General features: G+C 35.2%; 1 protein-coding gene across 9 annotated transcripts in view; it reads left to right on the top strand.

The window, feature by feature from the left end:
• vipr1b (vasoactive intestinal peptide receptor 1b) overlaps positions 1 to 21,454 on the top strand; it is a 738,286-nt gene extending 716,832 nt beyond the window's left edge. For 3 of the 9 annotated variants that reach the window (XR_015524442.1, XR_015524441.1, XR_015524439.1), the window contains exons 7-16: positions 4,082 to 4,235; positions 4,332 to 4,392; positions 4,626 to 4,698; positions 8,200 to 8,291; positions 11,580 to 11,709; positions 14,127 to 14,168; positions 16,711 to 17,263; positions 20,171 to 20,243; positions 20,332 to 20,467; positions 20,617 to 21,454. Coding sequence is in view for 4 of the 9 variants with exons in the window: in XM_087308590.1 (XP_087164716.1) it covers positions 4,082 to 4,235; positions 4,332 to 4,392; positions 4,626 to 4,698; positions 8,200 to 8,291; positions 11,580 to 11,709; positions 14,127 to 14,168; positions 16,711 to 16,905 (747 nt within the window). In the remaining 5 variants the exon portion in view is untranslated. 9 annotated transcript variants of the gene reach the window in all.
• The last annotated feature ends 3,296 nt before the right edge of the window (positions 21,455 to 24,750 follow it).

The raw sequence follows: 24,750 nt of genomic DNA, 5'->3' as shown, positions 1-24,750 counted from the left end.
TTCACGAACTCTTCTCTGCCTCCCACTGCTCGCCCAAATAAAAACCGGCTTCATCAAAGCCTATTACCCGTGCTAATCTGGAACCGGATACTGCAGTAGCTTGGCAATACTTGACAAACACATAATTACCTACAGTGATTGCGGTTGGTAATGTAAGAAATTGCACATCACACTGCATGAAAGTTTTTACTAAATCAAAAAATATGACTGTCTTTTTTTTGTGAACTAAATCTACACAATAGTTCAATGCATTTTAACATATGTAAATTAGAAAATCATGTGGCAAATTAATTTGTTTTCAATTTAAAGTTAATGCATTCATCCTTCAAATTATATAAACAGATGTAATGTCATTATGAAGTAACAAGCACTAATCATTTTAATGGCTCGTTTAAATGATATCTTTCGGTTCAGTCACCATAATCGTCATATGGGTTCTTTATGATTAGCAGTGATTGGTTGCAATATTGGAGTCATTTTTTTCTACATGTTTTCAATAGGGATGTAACGGTATCAGAATTTCACGGTACGGTAATACCTCGGTATCAATGTCACGGTACGGTATTTATTGAATCATTTACAGGAAAAAACAAAACTTATGAAAATACTCCAAAAAAGTGCCAAAAGTGTCAATGACATACAAATTAGCCATCTATCTGTAAGCTTTGAAACAGGAACTTCAATTTTAATAATAAAAAAAATATTAAACCATATAAAAAAAAAATTTTTAAGTTTTTAATTTAGTATTGTTGAAAACTCATCACATTCAACATTTAATCACTCACTCACTTAGATAGAGATGGGTTTAAAGGAAAATTATCATATAAATATAATCTGGTAAAAGCTGGTATCTCTGGGCATTTACAATGTCCCCTGCAACAGAAAAAAAAAAACCTCTCATTTGGTACTGAGGTTTCTGGGACAAGAGAGATATGACTTATATGACTTATTTCTTGAGCGCCGAAAACGCTGGAGAGGCCGTTGATTGTGTTGGAAACGCTGCTGCTCCGTCTCAGTGTGGATGGGGAAAGACGGAGACATCTGAAAACGGAGGCAGGGCTGCAAACGTTCGCCTATCTGATTGGGGCTTTTCCTCAATATTAAGTAGCCCACACACAGTTCAGTCTCGCATCCTCTTCTTGTAAGTTAAGACTTCCCAAGTTTGATCAAGGCTGCAGTCTCCCCCTTCTCAGTTTGATATAGAAAACATACCGAGGACACGCGTAAATCTTCAAAGGGAACAGTGCACTTTATAACTTCATTCACATCACCTTGGCTACGTTGTTTCACTTTCTCAACAATAAAATGTAAACATGATTTAAGGAACTGCCTATTTTCTTTTTAATATTAGCAACTTAACAGACAGCAGAAATGTTGAGGCGTCGTGCTGCATATATGAGCGTCATCTTCACTGTGTGGAAATTTATAACAAAACGGAGCCGATAACAACTGCCTCCTTTCAATTTCAGTGAAAATACGAAACACACCCTCTCTTTTGCTGAATATCAGTTTTAATAATCGACAATTATAAAAGTATAACATACAATAAGTTTATACATTGTAGGAAATAAAGGCAAGCGATCAGTCAATGTACCTGGATTAATCATTAACTTATCTTTGCGCTTAACCAAAACATGTTACCCGTGAACAAGTAACTTAATAGATTCCAATGACCAAAGTCAGGGAATTGGCCTATGTCGTTAGATAAAGACAACAACATGAATGAAATATCACGTTTAGCAAATATAGTGAGATTAGATCCAGCGGGAGATTCTTGATGAGCAGTCCGACAAGCAGAGCTCTCATCTCATGCTGGAGCGCTTGCCCGAGAGTGTCTGTGGTCACGTGATGTGCGTTTTCAGCGTTTTGGTGTGGACGGAGAGCTGTTCAGAAACGCTGGGTAAAACGCGAGTGTGGACGCGGATCGTTTTCATTCTACAACGCCGTTTTAAAACTAAAACGCACTCTTGTAAAAGGGGCCTTAGAGTTTTACAGCTCTTTTTGATCCCCGCTTCTTGCAGCACACTCCATTTCCGCATTACTGGATCTGTAGCGACAACAGACCGCAAGGGATGATGGGGATTGTAGTTTTCGCTACCTCCCGTTCGCTTCATTCGCCTGAGCAAATTTTCTCAGAAGACCTATAGTTTTACCGAGTCATGCGACTTCGGTAATATCGAAAAAAATTAATATTGCGGTATGACGGTATTTACAATACCGTTACATCCCTAGTTTTCAATGAATTTTTGTGGAGAATGAGCAGAAATTATTATCACTAATGCTTTTTCAGATTTGCTATTGTTTATCAAGTAAAGCCAAAACAGAATTTCAGTGTCTCTGTTTGTATGTCTCCTTTTATAATCATTTAATTTAATTTATACAAACTGGAATTGTGCTCTGTGCATAATATATTGTATCTAAAATACAGAGGCATACTCTAACCTTATGACCACCCATATAATAACCAATTGAACCAACTCTGGCTCACATTCTTTATTCTTAAGTTTACGGAGCTGGCAATAGGTCTAGTTTTCAGTATCAGATAATGTCAACATTCTCTTTGAATTTAATGTTATACTCAATGGATCTTGATTTGTCAGGCTAGCCTGTGTTCAATCTAATCATCAATGCTTCAATCTTGTTAATTGTATGCCTATTTAATGCATTGTTGGCAATGGTGTATGGTTACCATGTGTTTCCGACTGGGTCATCGTCTATATGCTGTACAAGTTTGTAATGAACTGTGTGCTCATTACTCTGTCACCACTGTTGTATCTGCTGGTGATTTGTTGCACTGTGGTCCTGCAGTTGCTGTGAATTATGCTCAACAGTTTCTGCTCCCCTTTGACATTGTTGAGCTATAAAGAAAACTGAATGACACTGCAGCTACAGTATACATCGAGATTATTTAGCCCTAAAAAGTTGCTTTACAAGAAACTGAAACTTAATCTTCTATTAAAATGCCCTGTAAGCAAAAAAAAAAAAAAAAAAAAAAGAAAGAAAGAAAGAAAAAATAAATAAATAAAACATTCATTCATTTTCTTGTCGGCTTAGTCCCTTTATTAATCCGGGGTTGCCACAGCGGAATGAACCGCCAACTTATCCAACAAGTTTTTGCACAGCGGATGCCCTTCCAGCCGCAACCCATCTCTGGGAAACATCCATACACACATTCACACACACACACACACACACACACACACACACAATTTAGTCTTTGGACTGTGGGGGAAACCGGAGCACCCGAAGGAAACCCACGCGAAGGCAGGGAGAACATGCAAACTCCACAAAGTCAACTGAGCCGAGGTTCGAACCAGCGACCTTCTTGCTGTGATGCGATAGCACTACCTGGTGCGCCACTGCCTCGCCCCCATGAATAAAACAGAAAAGATCATTTTATTTGCCCATTATCTTTAGTAATATACTTAAAATATAATGTAGAAGATTATTGATTTGTAAACTATTGAATGAATGGTTGATTTGTTATAGGAGGCCCCATTTACACCACAGATGTTTACTTAACGATTCAAATGTATGATGCTAAATACACGTGTAAACAAAGTTGAAAATGCTTTGAGTTTGTCTACTTTCGACCACTTCAAGAAAACATAACAAAATAAAGTTTAGACGTCTGCAACCCAGTAGCCATGACATTCCATGTATTTTTTTTTTCTTCCATTGAAGTCACTGAGTACAGGTTTCAAATATTCTTCAAAATATATTCTTTGTGTTCAAGGGAAAAAAGAGACACTTATAAAGGTTTGTAAACACTTGAGGAAATTGTGACTTTTTTGGGGGGTGGACTACATTTTTAATTCTTTTGATGGGATCACCAAACATGCATGTTAACACCAGCTGGACAGATATTTGAGCTTCAGAGATATTTGAAATAATTATTTTGTCCAAAAAAAAATCATCTTTGTAGAAGACATTTGTGTAAATATCAGTTGCACCACAACAAAAGACAATTGACAATCTGTTGTGACAAATGATTGTGGTAAATGTCAGCATGCTCTTGCACTCGAGTCTGTGAATGACTTCTTCAAACACAAATTTAATTTCACTTTTCTCTCAATTCCAGGTTGGCTGCAAAGCTGTGATTGTGTTTTTCCAGTACTGCATTATGGCCAGTTTCTTCTGGCTGCTGGTGGAAGGTCTGTACATTCATGCTCTTCTCGCCGTCTCCTTCTTTTCTGAGAGGAAGTACTTCTGGTGCTACATCCTCATCGGTTGGGGTAATACATCTGATTCTTTATTAACCTGTCATTAACCTTCAATTATGTCCATGTGTCAAAGTAACGGTAATACTTTCTCACTTCACCTTGCTGCAGGAGGCCCAACCGTTTTCATCATGGCCTGGAGCTTTGCCAAGGCTTACTTCAATGATGTTGGGTAAGACACATACAAGGCTTCGTATTTAAAGTCAAGAGAGAAAGAGAGAAGCAAAAGTCAGTAGCATTTAAGTATAGAGACATATACGCACAATACGCACAAATATTAGTTGCTTATTACAATACTGTTACGTATGTATTACATACATTTTGGTGTGTGTGTGTGTTTATTTATATTTCATTTATTTATATTTAATTATGGTTTTTAATAAACGATTGTATGGTGTTTTGTAGATGCTGGGATATAATTGAAAATTCCGATCCTTTTTGGTGGATTATCAAAACCCCGATATTAGCTTCCATTCTGGTGAGTGTTTCTGACATGTCAGCATTATTGTGGTTAGAGAAAGCTGCTTTTGCATGTTATATTTGCTTTCATTAACGGTTGATGATTACAGGACTGTCTGGTAGCAAATTATTACTTGTCTTCAGAGAAATGTGCTGTCATTATGTTAGTTCTTTGCAGAATTAATTGCAGCAGTCTCCATTAAGACACAATCCATCTATGCAGACAGCAAGTCTAAACATGTAAAGCAATGGAGTCCAGCTATATATATATATATATATATATATATATATATATATATATATATATATATATATATATATATATATATATATATATATATATATATATATATATATATATATATATATTCACACACACACAACAGTTCTATCTGGTTTTTGAATTGAATTGGCTGATTGCCGTCTAATATTCTGCAAATAACAGTACTTATTCAGCCTTTTCACCCTTTACCCTTTTGTTTCACTCCACCCACATACAGCAAGAAGCTGAGGATACTCTACCGTTTGACAAATATTGCTGTTGTTGGACAACATGATGCACTTTTAAGGCTTTTTTAAGGCAGGAATGTAGTTGTTTAGATTGCAACTATGAAGTTTATTTATGAGGATAGTGCCTATTACAATAATAATTAACAATTAATACCATATGATTGTAGAGTATTGAGTGTGAGATGGGACTCAGATATCAGGAAAGTGTGTATTTTGTGTTGGCCACTCTTTGTATAACCCACTTTTTGGTTGGCCACTTTTAGTTTTTAATGAGTCTACTATTTTGGTTACTGCAGACTTGTTCAATAAAAAGAAAGAAAGAAGAAATGCCTGCATGTGTTTAGCATTTGTCATTATCTTTATCACAGCATATGTTTGTGCTGCTTTGGCTTTTTCGTGGTTAATTATTTTAATCTTTCGATCACAACAGAGAAATAATGGGAAATGTGTGTAGACTGATGGCATTTCATGCTGTTCAGCCTTATAATCTTAAAATGTCAGTAAAATCACCTGTTTTGTCATCACTTTAGGCATAATGCAGGAGAATCATTCAAATACTAGCTCTAAAGTAACGTTGGTAAAGTTGCAATGTGTGCAGATGTGAATGATGTGATGGAAGAAAGTAGTTCCTATTACAAAAGGGTTTTTAGACTCTCTGTTTTTGATTTTCTTTTTTATACACACAATTATGCCTTCAAACTGTTGTATAAACTTAAAAAACTGTACTCAAGTAAAAGTATCATTACATGTCCAAAAATGTAGTGCAAGTAGAGTAAAAGTATCTGTTGTGAATGTTACTCAAAGTATGAGTAAAAAGTAGCCCTTTTAAAAGTTCTCAAAAGTAGTGAGTAGTGAGTATTACGATGTAAAAAGTTGTTTTGCATTTACAAGCAGTTTGTGCAGGGATGTGTAAAAGCAACATTCTGTAGTGCATTTAGTGATTTTCCTATATTTGTTTGTTCCTTCCAACCTTTCTTCCATTGTTTGTTTGTTCTGTCCTTTCTTCATTCATTCATTTGTTCTTTCCTTCATTCATTTGGTCCTTCCTTCGTTCTTCCCTTCATTTGTTCAGTAATTCGTATTTTTGTTAGGTCCTTTGTTCATTTGTTTGTTCCTTTCTTAGTTTGTTCAGTTCATCCTTAAATCCTTACTACATTCACTTGGTCCTTCCTGTTTATATATTTTTCCCTTTCTCCATTTGGTTCTTTGTTCTGTCCTTCCTTTATTCATTTGTTCATTCCTTCATTCCTTTGGTCCTTCCTTCATTCCTCCCTTTATTTGTTCGCTCATTAATTCGTTCTTTCGTTCATAGTTTTTGTTCTCTCCCTCATTAGGTCCTCTTTTTATTCACTTGTTCATTTGTTCATTCCTTCCTTATTTTCTTCCTTCCTTTCTTTCCTTCCTTAATTTGATCTGTTTTTCTTTGAATCCTTCATTCATTTGGTCCTTCCTTTCATTTTTTATTTGTTGTAATTAGTGATTGTTTAAGGCTGTTTGGTGATTTCAGTCATCATTCAGTCGACATTTATTTTCTCATCAGTGACATCCAGTCTTTTAAAAGTCTGTGCGTCAATGTGTGTAAATATTTTGAACATCTTCTTGGACATTTTTAGTGCTTCTGAAAGGTTTGCTGCATTTATAAAGTGCCCAAGTGTTGATGTTGTTCAGTATCCTGCGATTTACTTTCTATGTGCGATTTGATTGGACAGGAATCACAGGACTGATTTTTTTCCTTTAGCCAATCACCATAGACAAGAAAGAAATAAAGTATACCTCAGGTTGAAGGAAAAAGTACCAATACTGCACTAAAAAAAGGTACTCAAAGGAAAGTAAAAGTACACATTTTTAAAACTACCTTGTAAATTACAATTCCTGGAAAAACAACTCAAATACAGTAGTTTGAGTATTTGTAATTAGTTACTTTACTTCACTGCTGGAGGGGCACTAAGGCAATGCACTCCTCTTACCAGTGCCAATATTCATCCATATCGCACTGCTACAAGTGTATGTATGTATATCTTCTTTATATTTATATTATATTTGTAATTCCTTTGTTGCTTTCCTTTTTATGTATTATTGTGTTATTTTATATTTATTCTTTTATTTGTCCTTTTAATATTATGTAATATATCTATGTTTGTATTTTCACTTTCTATTAAAAGAAAAGCCTTTTTGCTTTATAAGTCAATAATCTTTACTACAGATCTCACAAACCCATGTGTTAACCCTGCACCACATAATCAATACAATTTCCCCTGAAATAATTAATGCAAGCTTGCAGATTACACAATTAATAAACACACATATACACACACCTTTGATCAGTCGTCTGATAATTACTGTGACGTCATTCCCAGCGATCACTCTCTCATTAATTTTACTTTGAGTTTTGTCATTTTGCTGGATTTTGCTTCTTGTTTATTTCATCACCAAACACTGTATTGATTTTCCTTAGTGCTGAGTGTTAAGATTTAAGTAACACACAAACCTGTTGACGTATGTGTCAGCCGATGCCACCCCTAGAGGGATTTACATTATACATGAAATATCAATAAAGCCTGAAAGGTGCGAAAAGCATTCTAACAAGCCCTTCTTGCCTTTTCTTTTGAGGGATTCAAGGGATAGAGAAACAGAGAGGAAAATGTGTCACTCTAGTCGAATGTTTATGCAAATTTATTTATGGTGTCTGGGATTTGCTAATGTTAGACTGGAAAACTCAAGCACTTCTTGTCTTCCCGCACTCTTATAGTTTGTTTTTGCGAGTCAGAAAGTAAGCACAGTCCATCTTGGCTACTTTGGGTTAATGTTGTTTGTCTCGCTAGCGTCTGAAGGAGCAAGATTTGTTCTGTATCGTTGCTAATATACATCAACTCATGCTTTCTTCTATTGTAACAAACACTGTACTTTAGTACCGCTGGCTTTTTTGAACTCTCAGTGATATCAGTAAGCTGTACTGCGCTGAAATCTGCTCTAAATAACTATTGCTATTTTGTTTTTCCACCAACAACAGATGAACTTTATTCTGTTCATTTGTATCATCCGGATACTGAGGCAGAAGATCAACTGTCCTGACATCGGGAGAAATGAATCAAACCAATATTCGTAAGTATTTTGGATGCCATTCAAACAGGTTTTAAGTTCAGATAAGATTAATTCTGTAATTTGTTTTCTTTAATCTCCTTGCACTGCTGAGAAAACCAGGTCAAAATTTAAAGGGACAGTTCACAGCAATACTGTATGAACATTCTATGACTCAAAAAGAGATGTTAGGCTGGATATTAACCTGTGTGAGACGTCTTGACAAATGGGAATGAGAATTGAGATCTGCAGCAAAGGAGAAGATTATCTGTGAATAGAGACTTAAATGTCAGTCTTTTCTTCAATTTATGCTATCATATGACTTTGGGAATATTGCAAATGATCAGAGACAGACAGAATCTGCTGAATGTTTTTTTTTTTCTTTTTAAACTTTAACCAAATTTTTTAATTATTTACTTCAATCACATAAAAAAAAATCCCTTAGAACCTCTTATTTGGTTAAAAAACTACAAAAGCTCTCTCATATAATACATCCACTAAAAGACAGGAAAAAAAGCATTACAAATTGAATTGTACACAAATCATTTACATTTGCATAATATTCAGTAGTATTGCTGAAATTTATTTAAAACTTGAAAAAATACATATTTACAATCACAAATAATGAATGGGCTAATCTGCAGAGAGTTTTTTGTGGATTTTTATGGGCACAGATTCTGTATGGGTATACTAATGACCCGTATTACTAGTTATTTTAACTTTTTTCCATCATTTTCAAAGCTTAAACATCTAGCAAATATTAAATGCAAGCTTGGGACAAAAACTACATGAATAAAGGTCTGTTTACACAAATAATGCATCACACTATTACATCACATCATGTGTACTGGTGAATGGTAATAAAGTATTTATGCTTCTTAATTGCATGCTATTTCATTTGTTAAGTATCTTCACAATTTTGCTGGTTCATTCCACTGTGGTGACCCCTGATAAATTAGGAACTAAGTCGAAGGAAAACGAATGAATGAATCTTCAGAAATTGACTTCTACTTCAGTACATTTTAAAGCATCATATTGTAGTACTTTTTATTTCAATATATTTCGATAAAATATTGTTCCTTGTTATTTTGTACTGGAAAAAAACAAACCCCTCACTTACATAGGACTATTTCTGAAAACAAAACAATATTTTTACTTGTCTATAAAATTTGTCTTAAGTTAAGAATTTTTTGATATCTGGACAAGAAGCAAGACAAACTCTATGGTCTCTTTTTAACAGTCTAGGTGCACAGTCTAAAACGCATGGCGCAAAAGCAATAAGGGCAGCCGAATCCACTTTTACTATTTTAAGGACAAAAAAAGTTTTGCGCCCTGGCGCATGGTCTAACAAGGTTGTGTTTTTTTCTCTTAATGAGTTGTGGGTGTGTTTTGAGCAAAACATGGATTTAACATATAAGAGTCTCATCTCACATTTTCACATTTGCTATTTACATGGCGAACTTTGTAAGTGGAAAAACTGAATGCTTTACTGGCAAGACAACAGTTAAACAGACCATCTGCAGCACAAGGATAAAGAACAAGCCTCCTTCATTTGGCCCCTTCACTTTTTTTTTTACTTTACTTTTACTCTTTACTTTACTCCTGATTTTCGTTGATAAAGAAACAATGGAAATTCACTCCACTAAAAGCATCCATTAGTCTACATATTTAATTTCGTTAGTTTGGCAAAAAGATATGTTTCAAAACTTTTTCTAAATTCAGTTCTAGTTACCACCCAACAAAAAAAAATGCTTGATAATAACAAAATGTGGCAAAATGTGAGTTATATCCAAACACTCATCCTCTTCTTATGCCCTATATGTTGATGCATACATCTTCAAAACCCGACAGATGGATAAATCTAAACTAGTTTTTATTAAAACAAATATAAATATGCATATAATAAATAAAACTGCTAATAATAACATTAAAATAAAAATGCAAATTGTCATGAATAAACTGTAAAAAAAAAACATGAAGAAGCCATGGAAGCAGTTGTGTTTATATGTATGTAGAAAAAAAATAATTTAAGCATTCATAATAAAAGCATTTTTTGAGTACAAATGATCTGGTAAGAGTGAGTTTCTCAATTCAACATCTCAATTATTCAGATGATCTGGTCAGAGTAATGTAAGTCTGCAGTCAACAACTCACTGATTCACTGAATTTAGTCAGAGCAAGTCTTTAGTTATTGTCTTAACAATGCATTCAATTAAAAAAAAAACTTCTCACCTGACATTTAAAAGCTAATGTTTCTTGAAATAGTTCACCATTTCCTCATAACTATATTTCTGGCAAACCTACAACCTTAAACAGATAGCAAGCCCCCCCCAAATAACAAATAAACAAATATGGAAGTCAATGGTTACAAGTATTCAGCTTTCTTCAAAATATCTTCTTTAGTGTCAAAGTCAAAGTCAAAGGGTCTGAAAGTGATGGGTAAGTAAATAATAACTTTGTAAATAATTTTCAGTTGTGGATGAACTATCCCTTTAAATTATGTCGGTAAATTTGTTCATATTTGGGAAACTGCACTCAAAAAATGAGTTTTTAAGATGAGCGGTTGTAAACAATTTATATGGGCTGAATTTAAACAAACTAAATATTATATAGTATTTCATAATGTTCAACTTTTTGTTTAAATCTAGCCCGTATAAATGGTTTGCTTACCTTAAATAAAATGTGGTAAATCTAATGAATCATTTTTTTCAGTGTACTGATTAAATGCTTGCTCAACTGGTCATTGCTAGTCTCGTCTCCAAGCCAGCCTAAAAACCGACAGAAAACAAAATCTAGTTGACCACAGGATTCTCATCGGACATCATAGTTCTGAAGTCTGATAGGGACACCAGCCTCTATTCAAAAACATCTGCTGCTGTAGAGCAGCTATTCTGGTCTTTTCAGCAGAGTGAGAACAGAAGGTACATGAGAAACATTTCAGCTTATGTAATTTTAACACAGGCATAAAGTATGGGATATTTTAGCCAGTCTCTCCAGCAGCGAGCGCGAAGCCGCCGTACTGCAATCTCATCATCTAAAATGTCACTGGTCTCTCCGCCCCGTTCCCATGATTTAATGTCCTTTGTCCTTAAGTAGCTCTCTGTCAGCGCTTCGCACGAAAACAAGACTCAATTCTTAAACACCTGCAATTTTCTACCCAGCATCACTAATGTTGTTATTCCAGTGCCACGCTTTTCAATATAACCTGGTAATAATATCATTCTCAAGCCAGCGCTGTGTGCAGCTTATGAATGACAGAAAAATATCCCATAACGCTATTTTTCTTTTGTTGTTTTTTCTTCTTTTCCACAGGAGGCTGGCAAAATCAACACTTCTGTTGATTCCACTCTTTGGAATAAACTTTATCATATTCGCCTTCATTCCGGAGAACATCAAAACCGAGCTACGGCTTGTGTTTGACCTCATTCTCGGTTCATTTCAGGTATGGAAGAGGAATTAATCGCTCCAGCTAGCTGCAAAAACAAAAGTCGAGCCTAAATATCAATAGTACAAGTGACAGGACGTGCTCTCAGGCTAATCGTAGCACTGTTGTTCAGGAAGCAGAATAGTTTAATGATGTCTGGTAGAACGGCTCACGGGTGCTCAAAGAGAATCTCTGGCTCACACACTTTGGCTATTGGCCACTGTTTCTTTGTAATTGCATAATTGGGTGTTTCTTCAACTGTGGGCGACTTTTGCCCTGTGGATGTTTGGAAAACAAAGTCTCTTCAAAACACTTCACACACTTACTAGTTCATTCAGTTTTATTTAATGGCATGGCTGATTCCGACATATTTTAATTTATGTTTTAGATATTGTGCTTGAAAAAATATATTTTTAAAACTCTATCTATCTATCTATCTATCTATCTATCTATCTATCTATCTATCTATCTATCTATCTATCTATCTATCTATCTATCTATCTATCTATCTATCTATCTATCTATCTATCTATCTATCTATCTATCTATCTATCTATCTATCTCTTTCTTTCTTTCTTTCATTTTTTACTGGCATATTTTCTTGTAAAGTATTTTTTTTCTTTCATTTAATTTTATAATTGTACTTTTTCAATAAATAAATAAAATTACTGTTGTAGAAAAAAAGGAAAAATGTCAATCAATCAACTGTAGCAATAAAGCGTTTATTATTTTAAGAATGCATTTTAATGTAATAATCTATACAATAAATATGACAATTTGTCAAATACATATAGTAAATATACAATTTTATAATATAAATGTATAAAAATAATATAAATTATTACTTTAGATTTAGTTAAAATAATGATTTATTAATGATTTGCACTCTTACCAAGACATTTTACTGGCATATTATATTGTATTAAATACATTGTATTGTTCTCATTAAATACACTTACGGGTCATTTTATTAGGTACACCTTACTAGTTCTGGGTTGTACCCCCTTTTGCCTTCAGAACTGCCTTAATCCTTGGTGGCATAGATTCAACAAGGTACTGGAAATATTCCTAAGTTTTTTGGTTTATATTGACATGATGGCATTACGCAGTTGCTGCAGATTTGTTGGCTGCACATCTATGATGCGACTCTCCCGTTCCAACACATCCCAAAGATGCTCTATTGGGTTGAGTTCTGGTGACTGTGGAGGTCATTTAAGTACAGTGAACTCCTTGTCATGTTTAAGAAACCAGTCTGAGATGGTTTACACTTTGTGACATGTTATCCTGCTGGAAGTGGCCATCAGAAGATGAGTACACTGTGGTCAGACCAGGCAATGTTTTTCCAATCTTCTATTGTCCAATTTTGGTGAGCCTGTGCAAATTGTAGCCTCAGTTTCCTTTTCTTAGCTGACAGGAGTGGCACCCGGTGTGGTCTTCTGCAGCTGTAGCTCATCTGCCTCAAAGTTGGAGGTTTTGAGCATTCAGAGATGCACTTCTGTATACCTGAGTTGTAAAGAGAGGTTATTTTAGTAACTGTTGCCTTTCTATCAGCTCGAACCAGTCTGGCCATTCTCCTCTGACCTCTAGCATCAGTAAGGCATTTACGCCCACAGAACTGATGCTCACTGGATGTTTTCTGTTTTTCGGACTATTCTCTGTAAACCTATAGATGGTTGTGCATGAAAATTCAAGTAGATCAGCAGTTTCTGAAATACTCCCACCACCCTGTCTGGCACCAACAACCATGCCACGTTCAAAGTGACTTCACCTTTCTACCGCATTCTGATGCTAGGGTTGAATTGCAGCAGATCGTCTTGACCATGTTTACATGCCCACAGTTTTCAGAAAAACAGGAAAAAAAATAAAGACCACAACAGTAGCAATAAAGCTTTTATCATTTTTAGATTTTTAGACATTTAAATGTAATAATCATGCAATAAATGTTAAAAAATGTAAATAAATATGTAAAAATGTGTCATATAAATCTAAATTACTATTTTACTTTTAGTTCAAATAGTCATAATTGCACTCTGTGACGTATTTACATATTTATAAAACATAAATGATGTCATGGTAAAAAAGTTTCAAGGGCATTTTTAAGTGTGACCTTCATAATAATAATAATACAAAACGGTTACAGTCTGTCTCAAAGAAAAAATTGCCTTGGGACAAAAAAAGTGCCCCAATTATACAGTGTTTCCAAGGCAGGACCAGCAGAATGACAGGCATGAATTCAGGACGGGTCTGCCCCATTAGTTAAATATACTTACCCACCTATATCTTTGAGGCCAGCAACATTCTAGACAGTCTGGTATGAATATCCAGATATGTAGCCCATTGTCGCTCACTGCTATGTGTGATGCTTTGAATGAATGTCCTTGTAATTCTTATTCTGTACCAACATTGACGTAAGCTTCTTTCACTTCTTTTACCAGGGTTTTGTGGTCGCTGTACTCTACTGTTTCCTAAATGGAGAGGTAAGACTTGGATGGACAGGATGTGTAGATGCAATCACAACTAATAAAAAACCACTTCCTATATCCAAGTGTCATTTAATTTCTCTAAAGCTAAAAGCTAAAGCCCAAGAAGCCTGTAATTGGCTTAGATTCTTCTGGCTCACATTGGCTGTTAGCATCTCTAGACAAAAAGGCAGTGCTGGAATATTACTTAAATATACACGTTAATCTCCACAGCATCTTGGGTCTTGTTGCTATTAGGGATTAAATAAAATGCAAGCTCTATTCTAGGTCATTTGAAGGGGACCTATTATGCAAAAATCACTTTTATAAGGAGTTTTAACAGTTGTGGGGCATACAGTATGTGTGAATATAGCCAGCCTTTAAATGGTAGAAATGAATTACTTCTATTTTTTTATAATTACACATCATAAAAACAGTCTGCAGGAACACTTCAAATGACATTCTCACTTTGTACGTGTCATCAGAGGGGGAAAGCCCCGCCCATTTGTGACAGTCTCTTCCTCATTGGCAAAACTGCCTTAAGTGGGAAGCAGCCGTTCGCCATTAGAGTTTTCACTTGCTGAAGATAATGATAGCAAATAAGAGGCATTATAAATTTGGAGTTTTAAGATGCACAAATGAACACTGTAGTCTCTATAGACTGCCTTTTTCTACTTCTTTTCACATTTTCAGTTTTTCACAGAAATAACGTTAATCCTGTTTGAATCTGTCACTATGCTGAAGCACAGGCTTTGTAGCTCCACCCTCTTTTGAAAAGAGCAGAATCTCATTTGAAATTAAAGCGACTGTTTGAAATGGCACAATTTGGATCAACAATCATCAATCTATGTGGTATTTTAAGATGAAACTTCACATACACACTCAGGAACATCAGAAAGACTTGTAAGAAGGCACATAATAGGTCTCTTTTAAAAGAATTAGACATGTTACACAAATGTATTCTATTTTATGTGTGAAACAACCCCACTTTACCTTAAAAATAATCTAGGTTTTTAGGGTATATACAAATGTGGCCACTGAGAATGCATTTCTTTATGCGTAGTGCTGCAATTTGTCAGGCAAAGTCAAGTGCAGTGCAGCAGCAAAGGCTACCTTATCATAAATAAATAAATGAAAAACACTTTTGTGCTTTACGCACTATCCACCGTGGCGCAGGGAACAACTGCTTTTCCATTGTCGAGCCATCGCGAGCAAACGCCCCCCAAATCAAAACAGCGTTTCTGAAAACCATCATTAGCCAACTAAGGTTGCAAGTTCCATCATTATAAACAGTTTGTTGATTTGGTGTTTCCCAAATCCATTGTTATAACAAACATTCGCAAACTGTGTCGCAAACTTTGTAACTACTTCTCTAGAGCTGTAGTTAGAAGCATAGTTCCTGGTTCTATTATCCCACCTATACCCTGTTTCTTTCGAGCGTCACAACATTTAATCAGTTAATTTGCTTTTCAGTTTATTTTTAAAGTTCAGTTTTAGCGATCTTTATATTGACAAATACTCTCTGTTCATAGTGCACTAAAATCCTAGTATTATCTAAATAGTTTACACAATATTTTTAATTCATTATTGCTTGTTTAGAAAATAACTAAAGTCTTTTTTGGATTTTTTGTAAAAAGAAAATCAAAATGGCTTAGACTGGCTTTAATTTATTAGTAATATATATGACTAATTTGACACATTTCTATATCCTCTGAAAGACGATGCGCTGCAGGAATACGTTTTGATGCATGCTTCTGGCGAAAATAACTCTAGAGGAAGTAGATATTGCACAATTTATTGACCTAGAACTCAGCCTGTTTAGAATATCAAGTGTATATCTCACAATTGTCTTTAAGTTATAAACTTGCAATTTCGAGTTAGGTGATTTGCAATACTGACTACAAGTTTGCATCACAATTTCAATCTATTTGGAATTGGGAGTCAAAAATTTAACCAAGTTATCAAAATGTAGATTTTTTTTCACGCAGAACGTTCTACAAACAACAAACAATGTTGTTTTATAAAGAAAATACTGAGCTTAAAACAATAGAGAAAACATCTATATCTATCTATATAAAGAGTCCAGAGTCTTGTATGCTCTGTAAAAAAAGGTTTCTTTAGTTATTATTGGAATCAATACTTCAATCATTAGAGTCTTTTCATTGAGCAAAAAATCTTCAAAGATGTTTACTTAGATCATTAGATGACTAAAATGCATATTTAAGAGGATCATTGAGGAAATTAAAATAGCTCTTCTAAAATGCAAAAATACATTTCTGCAGTTGAACACAAAATATGATATTCTGAAGAATATTGGAAACCAACAGCCATTGGCATCTATATGAGGAGAATAAAAGACTATGGAAGTCAATGACTTTCCAACATTCTTCAAGATATCCTCCTTTGTGTTTAACTGAAGACTGAACATGGAAAGGTGAGGAAACAATGAGAGATTTTTTTTGTTGATCTATATCTTTAATGTGATTTGACTTATGTAATACAGTAACATATGAGTTCATTTTGTCCATGACCAACTAAGTGAATCTTGTCCATCTCTCAGGTCCAAGGTGAAATCAAGAGGAAATGGAGGCGATGGCACCTCGAAAGGTTTCTGGGTCCTGATACAAAATACCAGCACCCATCCATGGGCAGCAATGGCAACAACTTCAGCACGCAGATCTCCATGCTGACCCGCTGCAGCCCTAAGACTCGCCGTGCATCCACATGTCAAGACGAGACATCCATCACAGTCTAACTGACCTACAACAGTGATTTACTACTGCCGTCTACGGCCAGACCCCGAGAGGCCATGCACATGTGCAGAAAGACTGAAATACTACATTACTCTTGGGATATACAAGTTACTAAAATTAAATTGTTTTTGAACATAGTGCAGTTTAAAGAGTCGTGAGGTTCTTATGAGAAAAACTCAATATCCAATCATCTTCTGCATCACATTAAACCTGTAAATAAACCTGCAGTGATTTTCTGGAGAACACCAAGATATTGTGGTTTGAGACTCTTACCGTCATTTTGTGCCGACTCGGCTCTGCAGGGATGCAGAAGAAACGACGTCTTTAAAAATGACTGATGATGCACTGTTGGAAAAAGAGGTTAGGGATTCTCTACTTGGACTGCTCTTATATATTTTTGCTTATGAGGTAAGTAAAAAAAATTATAATAAAAAAGGAGGCAACCAAAAGTGGATAGTTGAATATCCAATATATGGAGATACACTGTAGAGACCAAATGTGATGTTTCTTTGAAACATGTTGTTCATATATATTTTTTGTGATGTTTCCAGATCAGTATGTGTGTGTGTGTGTGTACTGGTTTTGGTGGTTTACAAGGACAACCCCTGGCAAAAAGTGAAATCGCCATACTTGGAAATGTTTAATTGTGTAGAAAAAAACAAACACATACAGTACATGCCACAAAACTATTTTCATTCAACAATCCAACCTTTTGGCTGTAAGAAACACTTAAAAAAGAAAATGAAAGAAGTCATTTACAACTGTCTTTACAAATCAAGCAAGAAAAAAAATGGAATCACACAAATCTGAGGGAAATTATACAGAATCACCATGTACTTTGCAGTTTTAAAACAAACAACTGTATACAACTTTTAATTAGTCTGCAGTTAAAAAAGTGTTTGCACACCTTAGTGAGGTGTTGAACCAAGCTGATTAACATAACTCATTATCAAACTTCTCAAAGAAGGTAAATCTTCACGGAATGTTGCAAAAGATGTTGGTTGTTCCCAGTCAGCTGTGTCTATAATCAGGACCAAGGACAAATCAAATGGCAAGGTTGTAGGAGTGGAGCGTACTGGTAAACCTAGGAAGACGTCAAAGCAAGACAGAAAACTTAAAGCAATATGCCTTCAAAACAGAAAATGCACAACAAAGCAAATGAGGAACAAATGGGCAGAAAGAGGAGTCAATGTCTGTGACCAGACTCTAAGAAATCGCCTTAAAAAAATGGGATTTACAAACAGAAAAGCCTCACTAAAACCATTATTAACATGTAAACAGAAAAGATCAAGGTTTCAGTGGGCTAAAGAAAGGCAGTCTTGGACTGTGGATGACTGGATGAGCGTGATATTCAGTGATGAATAACGAATCTGCATTGGCCAGGGTGATGATTCTAGAAATTTAGTTTGGTGCCGTTGCAATGAAATTTATAGACAACTGTCTGAGAAAAACATGCAAATTTCCTCAATCATTAAGAATACGGGGTTGTATGTCAGGTATTTGTACGGGAGATATGACAGTCATTACATCCTCTATAAATGCACAAGTTTCTATTGAGATTTTGGACACTTTTCTTATTCCATCAATTGAAAGGATGTTTGGTGATGATGACATAATTTTTCCAGATTGATAATGCATCGTGCCATAAGGCAAAATCTGTGAAAACTTTTCCACAGGAAAGACATATAATGTCAATAGGATGACCTGCAAATAGTTCAGACCTCAATCCAATTGAAAATTTGTTTTGGAAATGAAAGAAAATGGTCCATGACAAGGATCAAACCTGCAAAGGTGATCAGGCAACTGCAATAAGATAAAGTTAGAGACTGATGAAGGATAATGTTAAATCCATGCCTCAGATAACTCAAGCTAAAAGTCAGAGGTGGTGCAATTAGAGACAGAATGATGAAAAATACTGTTAGATCCATGCCTCAGAAAATTCAAGCTAAAAATCAGAGGTGGTGCAAAAAAATACTAGTGGTGTTTTTATTTAATGATTCCATATAGTTTTCCTCAGATTTGTGTGATTCCATGTATTTTTTTCTGCTTGATCTGTAAAAACTGTTGTAATTGACAACATTGTTCTTTCAATTTTTAAAAGTGTTTCATATAGCCAGAAGGTTGGATTGTTTTGTGACATGTATGTGTTTGTTTGTTTTTCTACACAATTAAACATTGGAACCTTCCAAGAGTGGCGATTCTATACTTTTTGTCAGGGGTTTTAAAAATTTGTATAATGACATTGAAATGACCTAAAGTAGGTATTACAATGTTGAAGTGGTTTGTGAGAACATGCGCTGTGTTTTAGTAGTTCAAAATGCTGTAAAATCATACTTAACAAGGTCTTTTGACATTCAGAATTTGCCACAGGTTTCCTGGGAGGATTGGGTTTAGGGGGTAAGGGATGGAGTAAGGCCATATAATAGGTATACTTGCATACACTCAGAAAATGACCTGTTGTTTGTTCAAACTACTCAAATTACAACTTAATTGTCTTAGGTTCAATCTATTTAAATTTGTAAAAAAAAGTTTCACTCCAAAGTAACCCAATTCTGGATGTAATAGTGACTAACCCAACGAGAGGAGTCTGGATGCAGACCTAATGCAGTGCAATGTGAGCTGCATCTAATGCTTTTTAATGCACTCGCCTAACCCCACCCCTAACCCTACCCCTCACAGTGACGTTAGTAGCTCCATTGAGTGCATTGTGTCTGACATTGAATTGCTAAGATTTACAATCTCAGCTTGTAACATAAAGGCTGCACCCAGATACAAATAATAATAATAATAATAAATTACATTTATATAGCGCTTTTCTGGGCACTCAAAATGCTTAACACAAAAGGGGGAATCTCCTCATCCACCACCAGTGCACAGCATCCAGCAACCTAGCTTTCCCATGTGGTCTTCCATCCAGGGACTGAACGGGCGCAGCCTTGCTTAGCTTCAGTGGGTGACCATGTGAGAGTTGCAGAGAGCTAGCTGCCAGCGATTTGAACCCAATAGCAAATTTAATCCAATGTTTAGCCCATATTTTACCCAGTTTGGGTTTAAATAGCCAAGCATTTATTAGAGTGTATAAGTTAACTGAATTCCTTAATGTGATTCCAACACAAATCCAGTTTGTGAAACCCAGTATTTTTTACAGTGCATGTTTACAGTATAAAATGCATTATGCCTATGTCCTCGAAAAACACCAAAACCAACATGCGTGTGTATATGTGTGTGTGTGTGTGTGTGTGTGTGTGTGTGTGTGTGTGTGTTTAGGCACGTTTGGAAGCCGAATGCCCTTCTCTGCACTATCATTCCAGATCAGTCATCCCAGCAGTGTCAACATTTAGTGAGCATGCTTGTTTTACTGTCATTGTGCCATGTATCACCGTGACATGACACTTTTGTGGTCTAACGTCAAATCCTTTTGTGCAAAGAACAAACTATCCATAGTGACATCAATGTCGACAATGTTCCCATCAAGGACGCCACTGTTGGAGCTTGATAAATCCGTCACGGTCGACACCCATCGACCAATTCATGCTAACAATGGAAGTGGTACTTAGAAGCATTGTAAGTCTTGGCGCTACTGCTAACAGTTGCTTTTTTTTTACGTCCTTTGGTTCCTTTCAGTGCTTAGGGTATTTTAGTGTTTATATACAAGCTAAAGGGAAAGGGAAAAAAGGCTGGCCGCCTGTCACACCAATGCACTTGTCTTACAGTTGTGCTCATCGAGATGGACTCGCAGCCAGATCGAGGCCTGTGAAATCCCGGAAAGCGGCTCAAACTGGGTCAGCGCCACATCAAGGTAGTTCAGACTAGATGGTGGTCTCTTGTGTTTTTGTTTCCAGCGGAGTATTAAATAATAATTCAGTCACATCGGATAGAATATATAAAGGGAATGTACAGTGAACTCATTTTTATGCTACAGCTGGGATGTCTCGCAAAGGTTATAATAACATTTGATGAAAAGAAAAGAAAAAGAAGCCTCAAAACATCATCCGAGGGCTTGTGCTTTTTAGTTTAAATGTGTGATTAGCCAGAATACCTCTCATATGTCACAACGAAGAATGTATATTCTTATCTTATATAAAACTGTTTGGAGTTGTCATTTTCGATTTATATAAAAAGATCACTTTGTGTTAGCTGCCAGTGTGAAATGGTGCCTAATTTTAATCATTTGCGCTGTACAGGTTGTGTCTAGTTTTGGAATGATGTATAGATACGCTGTTGCACATGAATTTTACGTGAAGCAAAATTGATCAGCGGATGAACTGGATGTTGTTTATAGTATCTGTGTATCTGTGCTGTGAAAGTGAGTACTATTTGTTCATACCGCATGCTAAACCGACAACACACGGTACGAGTAATAAATTCACAGAAGAAGCATGACCCAAATTCTTTACAGTCCTGTGTACACATGCTGAATATTTTTGTATTCACGTTTCAACCAGCTTGATACATGGTATATGTATTTTTGTAACATTTGGGACCATTTTTCCATTGCTGTTTTAATGTTCACGATCAATCATTTTAAATAAACTTCTATTTACGTCGCGATTTCAGTGTTAAAATGTCATTTTGACTTTTATTTTGACATTTATTTTGATAGGATACATTAGTCTTGTTGTGAAGGATGGGAAAACATTGAATACGTGGTGGTTAATTAAACATTTACCCTAAAATGAATTAAAAGTAAGCCATTTGTAGGTTGATTTCAGCTTTAAAAAATGTTTGCACATTTCAGTCATTTTGTCAACCAATGCATCTCTGTGATGGACTCCGTGCATCTGACCAATGGAAGACATTAAGATTTCAGGTAAACCTTTTTGCTAACTCGTGTTTGTTTCAGTGGAAGATGTTGGAATGACACACTTAAATATATCAATTACCAGATCTATTTGAGGTTATCCATTGGCTTTTATTTTGTATCTGGATTTTTAAGAAAGCTAAGAATATGCCTTGTGTCACAGTCTTCCCCTACCCTCGGGAGATAAAGATAAATCATTTATTTGCTGTGTAAATTTCACTCTCCTCAAATACCCAGCTTCCCCTCCGAGCCTTTGTGTCTGTCAAATCCCAGACATACTCTGAAGAACTGTTCTGCTTTTGCCTTCTGGTAAACATTGAATTAAATAAAGGGCATGGAAGCAAATGCTTATACCAAAACACATTTTTGTACTTTTAGAGGCTTTTGTTTAATTGTCTAGATCAGTGGTTCTCAAACTGTGGTACGCGTACCACTAGTGGTACGCGGGCTTCCTCCTAGTGGTACGCGGAGGAACCGCTGAACAATGAAAGAAACAATGAACACTTTTAATCCTTTAATGCGTAATATAACATCGATGTGATCAGCATTGGCTGTTTTGTGAAGCGTACGATCACAACGCTGTGCTTAAAATGTTTATTTTAGTGCTTTGTGTCATAAGCTGCTATAAATCATTTTCCGAAGTTTAAGAATTGATTCTGAAGCGTGATTTGACTGACATGAAAAGTAGCCAATCACAGTCGACCTTGTCTAGTTGCGTGAAACGTAAGGGCGGGACAAATAGTTTCTGTGTTGCAGAGACAGAAAAAACAACTTAAAAACAAATGTTTTGTTGGATTAATGCTTCTCGGATGTTTTCACTATAGAGATGTCTAGCAGAGTAATTAAACCGCGGACATATTTCCTGCCTATTTGATGATCTACAAACACGTTTCGCTCTCCGACAGCCAGTCGACTCGTATCTGACCTGTCACTCCTCTAAATACATTCTGAATGGTGGAGCGGGAATGGAGGTATTGCGCAATAACTCATTTCTGCAAATGTGGCGAGTGCTTTATTTAAACACGAGAGCGCATTCATGTACGCAAATCGCAAAAACAGATATGTGAGCTCTTAAATAGGCTTTTTCCCAAATGAACTGCAAGTGCTCTCAGGATCGCCTGTGTGCTCAGATTGAATATAATCGCGATCTGTTCACTATTAAAGTAGACATTATTTATCTTTGCTCCTTAACTAAATTTAGTCAAAAGTATTCAAAGTTATCAAGTATTTAGAAATAGATTGATACATGATCGATGACAATGCTAATGGTCTTCTTATTTGGCTGTGTTGTGAAGTGAAATTTACTTTTGGCAAAGGTGTATTTTTTTCTTTTTTTTTCTTTACGACAAAATAATTATGCTGGAAACGTTTCTGGATGAGGTATTTGTGTGATTTATACATTTAGCTGTATTTTGATCTGTCTTAAAGGATTACAGGTCAAAGCAATCCGTTGTTACTTATTGTTTATTTATCAAAATTAACAATAAGGCTCTTAAAGCACTCGCACTGATAAATGTAGTGTCGTCATATTTCAAATACCTCAAGTAAAATGAAGTCATTTGTTTTATTAATTTTTTTTACTGACATTGTACTTGTATTTTTTTTTAAAGTTTCTATTTTAGATTATAGGTTAAATGTAAAATAAAATCTACATGTGATATACAGCTTTTTAAGAAACAAATTTGCCATATTGTAAAGAAAAATAGTGTAAAATATGTAAATAAAAGGCTAAATTTAAATCTTTTTACCATATACTTCATTTAAACCTTTCAAAGCTTGTAAATATCGTTTAAAAAATGGGCAAAAAGTGTCTCTATGGCCATAAAGATTATTTGGTAGTTTTACCAGTGCTATTGAAAAAGATTAATTGTCATGAAAGGAAAAATCGACCATACTTTCTTTGTTAGTGCAATGTCCTATACATGTAGCTTTGGGATTTAAGCAATTAAACCATTCAATCAGGTTTCCATGTAAAAAAGTGATTTCATAATGAAAATCTGATTTTTTTTTTGTCCAAAAGTAACCAACTAGTACTTTTTAAAAGAGTACTTTGTACTTTTACCTAATATTAGTATTATTTACTAAAATTTTTGTTATTTTAGCAGTGTAATAGTATTTTTACTTGAGTACAAAAAAGATTTCACAAGCATTTAGTGCAGGTTTATTATATTATGAATATATGATTAATAAATATTATTTTTAATGTTTTTTATTTGTATATATTCCTATGCAATGTTTTATGGGTTGCTGAGAATACATTTCAGGTCTTCAATACATAGCATGTCAGTCTTGAAAAAAAAATAGATGCTGGAATTGATTTTCATTAGGCTGTGCCTGTATGAACCCTGTCATGTACATTTAACATATATTTCAAGATTTGTCTGAAAGTTTAGGAATGTGACATATAGCTTATATTTATAAGGTCCAAGCAACATCTCCAGCTTTTGATGAATAGGCTACTATGAATACTTTAGATTTAAGTACAGCAGTTTTCTTTTTACTTTTTAAGAACCGCGACATTTTTAATGAACTTTTAAAAGCACATTTTAACAAAAACTTTTTTTAAAAATCTGCAAGCACAGTTAATGTTCAGACTATTTCAAATGTTTAAAGTGACTGATAATAATACATATTCTTAATAATAGGAATTAATCTGCATCGTTTTTAAACTGTGCACACCTGTAGCGGCTTAATTAGGCCTACGACACTATTTTTTAATACTGGTTATAAAATAGCATCGTAAGGTGGTACTTGGAGAGACAATTTTTTTCTAAGGTGGTACTTGGTGAAAAAAGTTTGAGAACCACTGGTCTAGATAATTTCAGTTATCTATTGTGCTGGTGCATGTTGGTCCTGCAGGAGAGGGAACTTTTCCTGTTATCTGTTTTTCTGTTCAGCTATTTAACCCTGCCTTTGAGCTTTAAAGGACAGTTCTAATCTGAAAAAAAAGGAGTCAACAAACACAAGGTTATGACATACACTTTAAACTACAAAGACCCAAAGAACTCAAAACTGGAGATCTAGAAAAACAGCGGTAAAACCAATC

This window comes from Danio rerio, chromosome 24, assembly GCF_052040795.2.
Source record: "Danio rerio strain M-AB ecotype USA chromosome 24, GRCz13ab, whole genome shotgun sequence".
NCBI classification, from domain to species: Eukaryota; Metazoa; Chordata; class Actinopteri; order Cypriniformes; family Danionidae; genus Danio; species Danio rerio.
This window is presented reverse-complemented; position numbering and strand designations above follow the sequence as displayed.